At 38.7% G+C, this 9,868-nt stretch overlaps 2 protein-coding genes across 2 annotated transcripts in view; one reads left to right on the top strand and one right to left on the bottom strand.

Moving 5' to 3' along the window:
* The window catches only part of myo1hb (myosin IHb), a 45,341-nt gene that overhangs the window by 23,520 nt on the left and 11,953 nt on the right, over positions 1–9,868 (top strand). The gene's annotated exons all lie outside the window — the stretch shown is intronic.
* On the bottom strand, positions 251–5,562 carry LOC109626254 (synaptic vesicle 2-related protein-like). The gene is made up of 16 exons (XM_020082021.2): positions 5,363–5,562; positions 5,136–5,257; positions 4,224–4,309; positions 4,046–4,144; positions 3,899–3,970; positions 3,683–3,807; positions 3,537–3,600; positions 3,291–3,416; positions 3,077–3,205; positions 2,799–2,872; positions 2,399–2,475; positions 2,201–2,305; positions 1,429–1,540; positions 1,257–1,338; positions 1,091–1,180; positions 251–880 (listed from the first exon to the last, which is right to left on the bottom strand). The coding sequence occupies exons 1-16, from the start codon at positions 5,422–5,424 to the stop codon at positions 686–688; spliced, it is 1,620 nt and encodes a 539-aa protein (XP_019937580.1). The 5' UTR covers positions 5,425–5,562; the 3' UTR covers positions 251–685.

Raw genomic sequence — 9,868 nt, 5'->3', positions numbered from 1 at the left:
AATTATTGTTTTTTAATATTATATCATAACTTATTTTCTATTATTTTTCATATAACTTTTAAAATGCCTAATATCCTGTTGTCCGAAATGTCATATAATACACGTCTATAGATCAAAACGCCCAAAATAATCAAACAAGAGAATAATTTGTATTTGTATATATAAGTAATTAGTTAGTCTAGAATGTATACTAATTCAATAATCAACTAATCCTTAATCTACAGCCATAAAATAATCACATGTCTCTTAATAAAATAAAAGATGAACAACTTTAATACACAAAAGGCTTACATACAAAATAAATATAAACAAATATTATTTTGTCTGAATATTACTAAATAAACTGCAGCTTCTTCAGGGCAAAATACGTTTTGTAGCTCAGAGCAGAGCCGTCACAGTGCGTCATTTTTTTCCAAAAATGTTCCTTGCTTGTCGTCATGGTTGAAATGGTGGAGAGCATAAACAAACTGAGCACCAATGTGCTTCCGCTCTCATTAAATGTGGGCAGTAGGTCCACCCTCCATTATCACTGGCTGCTTGTAATGTGATTGTCCCGCGCTGCTCTTCACCCATCATCGCTCAGATGATTTAGTCCACAGTTAAAGAGACAACAGCCACATCATGGTGCAGCCTGCGAGGCGACCAAAACATCCTTCCTCTTCTAATTGCATTCGTCCTGGTCACCCTAAACCCTGCCTGAGGATCGTGGCTCCTGACTGCTTGTGTTGCCTGCCTGTCCTCCGGCCTCCCGGTCAAGACTGGACTCCTGCAGACCTCGGCCTAACGTTTCAATGGGAAGGATCAAGGAAGCAATGCCAGCCAGCACACAACAGCCACAGTACACGGACAGCGTCAAATACACTGATGCTCTGAGCATCACCTGGAAACAATAAAAACACACTGAGGAGCCTGGCAGAGAAATCTGGACAATCGTGTGAAGAAGTCTGACATAACTTGGAAGCTGCACAATTCTTAATTTAAACCAGTAATACAGCTTCACAAAAATAAACAACGTATACAAGCTGTTATTTGATGAAAATTAGTATTTCTTAATGATATATAGCAAAATATGTAGCACTTTGCCTCATACCTGTGCCACAAAGGGGGTGATGAGAGCACCCACCCTGGCTATTGCACTGGAAGTCCCCATTGCTAAGGCTCGGATTTCTGTAGGAAACACCTGAGAGAACAGACACAGTTTTATTCAAGCATATTATTGGTTATATTTAATGTTAAAAAAGGGTGTATAGACCTACTTCTGGTGTGTAAACAAAAACAATTTGGTATCCTCCAGAGATGAAGGCTCTGGCGAGGAAGATGAAGATTGTCAGAGCCGTCCTACACGAACAGAGAGAGAAATGCAGAGAATGTTTAATGTATTGTTTTTGATGCTTAATGACGAATGAAGGCACACAGAGACCGACTTACCTCCCGATACAAGCGTATAAAGGCAGAATGGACAAAGAAAATATGAAGAAACACAGAGCCATGCTCTTCTTCCTGCCAATACACTCGACTGCCAGCAGGGCAAGCACAAGACCTGAAACAAACATGAGAAACATACAGTGACACTGCTGCAATCAAGTTAATAAAGATACAGAGAGGATAAATGACAATTCAGCAGAAGCCACTCCCTTAAACATAACATTGGCTTCTTTAGATTTGCTGCAGGCCTGGGTGGTGACGTGAGAGGGTCTCTCTGTGATCTCTTAGACGTTCTTACAGTATTTCTGGCAATGACAAAGAAGTAAGGAAGCTTCCTCTCAGCTTAAAGGTACAGTGTGTAGAATTTTGTGATATATAGTGTTGAAGTTGCATGTTGCAGCTGAACACCCCTCACCTCACCCTCTTCTTCCAAACACGAAAAAGAAACTGTGGTAGACTTTAATTGTCATAAAAACTCAAAAGGTGTTTAGTTTGTCCAGTCTGGACTAATGTAAAAAACATGGCGGCCTCCGTAGAGAGGGTACCCTCGATGTAAATATGAAGTATTTAAATGTAAAGGACCTTTTCTGGGCTAAAGAAAAACATGAGGATTATTCTACATTACATTTCTGCCAATAGTTCCCTTTCACCTAAATCTTATACACTGGACCTTTTAATGCTGCTTTTGGCCACAGCATCATGAAGTGTCTTTACCTCAAAGCTCCAATTATGACTCGACAGCTGATGGGAAAAAAGTTAATATACTGTACTTCACCTGGGAATTCAGCCAACGTCGTCCATAAAAGGTCTTTGTAATCGTCCGATGTCAAATATTTGCATCCCAGACTACAGCTTGGCTCAATCTTTGCCCCTTGCGTCACTATAAGGAAGGAGGGAGGTTTTTATTTTGGGTATTTTGCTCCAATTAAGACAAGGGTAAAAAGCAGATCCACCTGGAGCAGCTGCTACTTACCTCCACATGAATCTCCAGCCTGGAACATCTCAGTTGTCAACAGGACTATGCCGTAGTAGGCGAAGGCATTTGAAAACCTTTGGATAAAATAACAACACTTTGCTTCCATCACTTTGATCACACATAAGGAAGTCTCACAATTATTTTACCTGGTGTCCCAGATACAAAAAAACTGCTTGTGTAATATGACCTGCCCATAGGTTTCAGTAAATCAGAGACATAAATATCAACAACTGTAAGAACTAAAACTTAAAACTTTACAATGCACATCTATAACGAGAGTAAAGTAATAATTTAAAGGCTGATACTCACAAATAAATGCACATAAACAAACTTGAGGTAATACAACCTCCATCAAACAATTTCCTTTGTTCGAGTAGAAAGTGTGATTAAAACTAACCATATGAACCACAGGAGAAGAGTTGTTTTCAAATTCTGAGGGTTGAAGAGATCTTTGACCCGTCCACGGTCATTCTGTAAAATATAATTTTTAATTTTATCCAAAGAAACATAAAAATACAAATAAATCCGCATGCACAAATTTTTTGCTTAAAGTAAAATGTGATAGGTCATTCAGAATATTGTAAAGGATGAGTAGGGCTAGAAGTTAGACGTGACCGTCTTCCAGAATCTGACATATCTTCTTTTACACATTCTGTAAAACATCTTTCACCTCACCTGTTTATAAGCGACCATCTTCCCCCTAGGCATGGCCTTGCCGTTCTGTTTGGCGATGGCTGTTAAAGTTACCAAGGCTTTCTCGCTCCTTCCCGTCATCACATCAAAACGAGGACTTTCAGGCAGCCACTACAAGACACAGAACATTCGGTTGAGAGTTTGACTGCAGCTGGATCTGTTTTAGGGATCTGTCTTGTAAATATAGCGTTAGTACAAAGCAAAAGCAAATGAAGATGGCCATTGGTATCGTGGACAGGCCGAGCAGCCACCTCCACCCGAGCGTCGGCATTATCCACAGGGCCAGGAGGACCTCGAACACAGCACCGATTGCCCAGAACATCTAATGCACACAAACACATCAATCAGGTGGGAATTAAGGAACTGTTTTACTCCATCAGATAAAAAATTCAATACAAGAACACTGTCAAATCTTGCATTAATAACAAAATCACCACAGTACCGCAATCAGCATGATGCAGACGCCTCTCTTCTTCGCTGGGAGGAACTCTGAGTAGAGTGTCACCCTAAAAAGAGACCAAATATTTATCTTTGCTGTTTAATGTTAACAAATCATGGAGGTGTCTCGTCTTGAAACAGTGAACTCACGCCTGAGGAGCTCCACCGATGCCAAAGCCTACAAGGCCCCGCAAGCACAAGAGCCAGCCATACGTGGAAGCTATGGAGCTCAACAGGCCGTAGTACAGAGTGAAGCACATACAAATCACCAGACCCTGTTCAACGCAGAAACAAAAGTACATGAGATAATTAAAAAAAAAAATCACGAATCATATGTGATGACCTGAGAAATGAGACAACACTCACAACTTTTCTGCCATACTTGTCGGACAATTTCCCCCAGAGAGGTGAACTGATCCCCATCCCAACAAACACCACCTGAGTCAGAAAAGGTTAAACATTATCATTCATAAATATCAACAAGCTGTAGAATCCCAACGGAACAGACTTTACCGATGTGAGCAGAGCCATCTTATAGCTTGGCAGCCTCCACTCACAGTGCAGTTGTGGCCCCAAGATGCTGAGGATCATCATCTCCATGGCGTCTCCTATCTGCACTCAGAGAGACACGACGTTACACGACAGACGCACAGTGGCCGCATGGAAATCAGGGAGAGACGACATGTCATACCCATGAGAGTCCAGTGAGGAGCGACATTTTCCACTGGAACGGCCCAAAACCAATGGCGTCCAGTGCATCTTCCACTGTAAGAGTTTCTGTTCAAGGGACATGACGGTCACTGTGAGTTCACTCTTACCCGCTGAACAAATGCATCGAGAATCCAAAGAAAGCAAGAACTACTTTCATCATAAATGCAACAACATGCGATGTATTGATGCTGCTGCTGATAAATCACTCCAGCACAGCACAAGCTCATCAGACTTATAGCAGACAACAGATCTCAGATCAATGCTTACACTCAGAGGAGAGTTGTTGAACTGGAGTTCAGGTGGTGCAGAGAGACATGTTGTACTTAAGTACACTATTTAGATATTTAAATGTACATATTTCCATTTTATTCTACTTTCTACTTCTATTCCTACTTCTATTGATACAATTTGCATTATATAATATAATATTACAACAATTTAAACCTAAACATTTGAAGATAGATAAGATGAGCTCTATAAAATATATACATTAATATATAATGACTTTATTTGTATATATATATAAAAAAATATGTAAACTCTTGTCTTGAACTTCTAAAAATATGCAAAACACCATATATACTGTAAATTAATACTAAAATATATAAAACTACTAACAACATAGTAAAAACTAGATATAAAACTAAGAAGTAATATATAAAACTACAAAACATATGTTAAACTGCTAAAAATACAGAGGATAATATGTACAAAACTACTAAAAAATATATATGAAACAGTTGAATTCAACTCCCCGATCAAATTACATCATGTTACTGCTCCCATAATGCTCCAACAACAATAATCCAGTGATATAACAACAAAGTGCTGGCAGCTGTATACTGAAAAACCTCACATACTTTTAGATTATATAGAGAAAGTAAACAGGAACCTTCAGTGCGATGATCAGACGCACTGCTGGGTGCAGACTCTCTGGTGGCTGAGGTCACTGTGCAGATCTCGTTCTCTGTTCCCTGGGACTCATCACTGTGAGCCACAAAATCCACCTCACACCTGAACGTCGACACAGAGGAAGGAGAGCAACATTTCAAATAAATAGGAGTTGAGCATAATCTACATCCAAAGGAGGAGTGTAATCCCAACATTTCATGGTTTTACCTTAGTTCAGGATTCCTCCATTTCCTGTAGGTGATCTGAGCAGGTCTCATAAAAGAATCCATTTCAGAGTCAGTGTCTACAGTGACCCACAGAAACACCGGTGTGCTGTAGAAGGTAACACAATCAAAACTCACCAAACCCGCTCTGTACCTGTTTCAGGTTTCAGAGTCAACCAGTCAGAGAGCAGCATACTGCACAGACGAGAGGGGACGAGTCACACCTGTGAGCAAACATGTGCTACGAGACTGATTCACTGAGATGATAAGAGGGAATGACGAGACTAAAAATAGAACAACACTGGTCATTTGACCTATTTGTGTTTTTATTATTGCGTGAAGTACTTTGTAACTTGAAAAACAAATAAGATAAATGAATAAATATTTCAGCCTCATCACATATATTCTCTTCACCTTTCCTTAAAAGATGAAATCTGACTCAATAGTGTGATGAAAACAACCACCAAGCCAGATATTTAAGTTTCAACATTTTCTTTAGTGAGAAATTAAATTAAATGAAAACTAACAAGCAGATTAATCAAAGCTAAATGTAATAATTTTAGGGAAACAAAGTGTGTGAATGTGTTTGTTTTAGGACCCCGTTCCCTCAGGACCACAGAGAGGTTGCATATTATACGGATATATAAGTATAAGAAATACAAGTATTGGTTGAAGAGTAAAGTGAGTTAAGGTATCTGTTATAGCCTGCAGCCGTCAGCAGGTTGTGCTCTCATACTGCCTGTGGTTGTTTGTGTCACTCGGTCATAATGTTCGAAGATGAAATGTACTATTCTCTCATCAGGTTTCTACTCTGGACTAAAATAAACTGAAACCTACAACCAGATAAATACACTTTCACCATGCTAAGAGCAAAGTATTCAGATCCATAACCTTGGTAAAAGTAAAAGTACATTACAAACTGAAGGTCTACATTCAACATTAAGTAAAAAGTATCAGAATGTACATGGCTACGGATGGAGACAATAAAATACAGAAGAAATAAGTAAAAGATTTGTACAAAGATACTTTTGTATAATTGTGGATGGTCCTGACGGAATGGAGGATATGCAGTAATGAAAAAGTATACACCATTAGAGTATATGTACACAAGTCAGCTGGTTCTGTATGCTAAGTACAAGTAGTGCAAATAGATAATAAAATAGTGCAATGAAATAAAGAAAAACTGTACTGGGAGAATTGTAATTATAAAGTTGGGCCCGGGCCACAGGATAGGGAAGACGACAAATAAGAAACAAGTTCTGCTACCGCACAAGCAGTTATTTAAATGGAACCATCAAAACAATTTATTTTATTAATAATTTTATACTAATTTATGTTTTTGCAATGAGAAACGTCAGTGGATTCAATAGAACAATGATCCCCTATGTATGTTAATGCAGTGGAGTAAATCTACTCAGTTAAATAAAACAATGTGAAAAATATATTTCAGTCAGACAACTCAAGTTCAAATGTTTTCTTGCAGTAGAACAGGTTTGTGTTTGGTGTCTAGGCTCCTACTTAACCACTCCCCCGATATGATTACACAGACATGATGGGAGTGACGAGGAAATACTTGTAACCCCCTGTCAGAGCCTACAGGTGGATGCTGGGATGGTGGAGGGGCTGAGGCAACTGGTGGTGATACTGCAACAGCAGTGGGAGCAAAGGGGTTGATGGGAATTTTGTCTCTGCTCAAACAGGCCGCCTAATAAGGTTGAGTTGGCTGCCTGAACTAGCTCGCAGGGTTCGCTCCATTTAAATACAGTACTTTAACTTGAGTAAATGTACTTAGTTACATGGCACCACTGTTTGACAGTGTGTTGTACTGGTGAACCAGTTTTCTACAGCATATTACATCATGTAGTTCCTGTCCATTAGAATATCTTTAAAAAAAAAGATGAAATAAAGTGTATGTACAGCTGCTGGAGTCTCTCAGGCCTTTCAAGTGAAAAAGGTCGACCTGAAAATGAAAGTAAAGTAGGACACAGTGAGGACATGCTGAGGCTGCTGCATTATGGGACGGCCATAAATACAGTACAGGTAGAAATTACAGTCCAATCTCTCGTCCTCGCAGCATCCCCTGCGGTCACATCGGCTGCCTGGACAGACTCACACACACTCACGCAGACACAGAGCAGAGCTTCTTTTAGGTTTACATACAGAACTGCGACATGGACGCAGAGGTAAGATTTGGGGCTTTTTCATGCTTGAAAACTAAAATATGAGTCCAATGAGATTAATGTTCATGCATTATGTGAATGAACTTTCCTGGTAACAGATATTGAAGCTGTTATCATTTCATTTGCATGCAAAGTCGCTTTGATGTTGAAATCTCTAAATCAGTTGGTTTTGTGATGCTGTGTCCTCGGTCACTTGGAAACTAATATCCTCACAGCTTGTTGTGGCCTTCAGAGTCCTGCTCCTGCGACAGCAATCTGTTTGCTCACATGAATAAGGGATCAGTTGGAAGTTTAGTTGTTTGGGCCTAATTGAGCCTGTGAATATTTATTTGGACAAGTGGTGGATCAAGGACACTTGTCCTTAGAAACGAAACTGCTGCAGGCCATATTATTCTTCTCTTATCTGATGGTGATGGTGTTGAGGTGTGTGTCTTTGTGTGTGTGTGAGTTCGTACAGTTAAAGTATTCAACTTTTCTTATTACTACACTATCACTGTGAATCTTTACTGCAGGGGCGAGGACCACAGCAGCTTCAAAGAACTGTGTCTGGTCCACACAATCAATGCAGTGTGTGTTGATGATTAATGCTCACATTCTTAGTCTTTTTGAATTTTAATGCTCCCTTTTGAAAGCAAAAGATTTTATTTAAAATATGTTTTATCATATTATAATGTACTTCATCAGACACAGTTATTTTATGAATAATTAAGCAGAAACAGCAGTGAACATCGATGCAGTAGAGAAGTTTGATTGCTTCACTAGAAAAACATGTGTTTATGCTCCAAAACCAAAAGTTTATCAAAAAGTAGTTTTTTTTTGTGCATTGGAACCAAAACTAAGAAGTTACATTTACATTAATATCCAACAAGTTCTAACAATCAGAGCTATTATCAGAGCTGTTGGTTCATTTTCGTAATCTACAATGTTTTCTCACTTTGGACTGGATTGTCTTTTTTTCTTTTTATACTACAGTATTTGTCTTTAAAACAAAACTGTCAGAAATATCTTCAGTGCTTCATAGATGGACGACAAACATGAGACTTAAATGTGTTTTTTCCAAAAGAGGACATTGTCAGTTCATTGACTCTGTATTTTAACAGAACAGATAACTCCTTTGTGTGTGAAATTTAAAGAATAAAATTCCAAAATGCCAGTTTTTGGTCAAATAACATTCCTGTAGAATAAAAGATGAATTGGGATCAACATAGCAGTGTCAGATTCTGCTCAGTCTCTCTATATATAAATATACGTATGTCCCCTCTGATGATTAGCAAACACTCACAAATGCTGACATGTGATATATTCATTAGAATCCAAATGATCATACTCCACTGATCTTAGGGACCATTAGGTTTTTCAAAGGTGCACTGCCAATCAATAAGATGTGACCTTTAGCTGTGTCTGTGTTTTTATCCGGCACCTACATTCCAAAAGCAGCTTCTTCAACGATGGAGCGGATCCTCAAAATCACTACTTACATAATGGATTACATTATGTTAATGGGGGTTTATTCCAGCATGCTCTCTTATGTCACTGCGTGTTGCGGCCGATCTTCAGGCAGTAACGTAAGATGCCTTTTGTTGATGCCTGCAGGAAGCACAATGTTAAAATTTAAACAGACGGAATTTGAGGGCAACGTTACTCGGCCCGTAGGCCCGTCACAACTGAAACATAAGAGAAAGATTAGACAAACGCACCAGGATGGAATAATGTTTAAAGTGTAATGTCAATTTTGCCAATTGCATAATTTGCATTCAATTTTGGAAGGCTTGCTGCATTGGTTCCATCTTTATCTTGTCCTCCTTCACTTTCTGTCACTTCTATGCTGTACTTTTTTAAATAAAGGCAAAAAATGCTCAAAGAATATTTAAAAAAAATTACATTTGGTAACATTTATGTTGGTTTATGTGTTGAAACTATTAAAATAGGGTAAAGTCCATTCTATAATTTCATACCCTTATTACTTTAATGCTAATTTTAATTCTATTTGAGGTTTTGTCAGAGGATTGAAAATATTTAATTTAGAATATGACTACATGTGTAATTAATTTGTGGTGTTGATGGCTGATGTCAGAGGATCTGAAATTGGTCCGCTCGCTGTGTGTGTCTCTAATGAGCAGTTAGTAATTAGTTTGAAATGCATCTGCCTAATCAAAGATCAGTAATCGAATACTTGTGCAGTAATTTTGTAGGGAGGAGGATGAGGAGGGGTTTCTGTGAGGATACAGTTACCACATCCTTGTGTAACATATCTGCAGATACACACAAACACACACACACTTGTCCTTAAACACATAGCATAGCTGTTCATCACTCAGGTGAAGCACTGA

This window comes from Paralichthys olivaceus, chromosome 18 (genome assembly GCF_024713975.1).
Source record: "Paralichthys olivaceus isolate ysfri-2021 chromosome 18, ASM2471397v2, whole genome shotgun sequence".
NCBI classification, from domain to species: Eukaryota; Metazoa; Chordata; class Actinopteri; order Pleuronectiformes; family Paralichthyidae; genus Paralichthys; species Paralichthys olivaceus.
This window is presented reverse-complemented; position numbering and strand designations above follow the sequence as displayed.

Excerpts from the sequence above, each read along its gene's own strand:
- LOC109626254 (XM_020082021.2), bottom strand. The coding sequence starts at position 5,424 with ATGGATTCTTTTATGAGACCTGCTCAGATCACCTACAGGAAATGGAGG. Across the intron at positions 3,808-3,898 it reads ACAAGTATGGCAGAAAAGTT|GGTCTGGTGATTTGTATGTG; the intron begins GTGAGTGTTGTC and ends TGCGTTGAACAG. Across the intron at positions 881-1,090 it reads TCACCCCCTTTGTGGCACAG|GTGATGCTCAGAGCATCAGT; the intron begins GTATGAGGCAAA and ends TATTGTTTCCAG.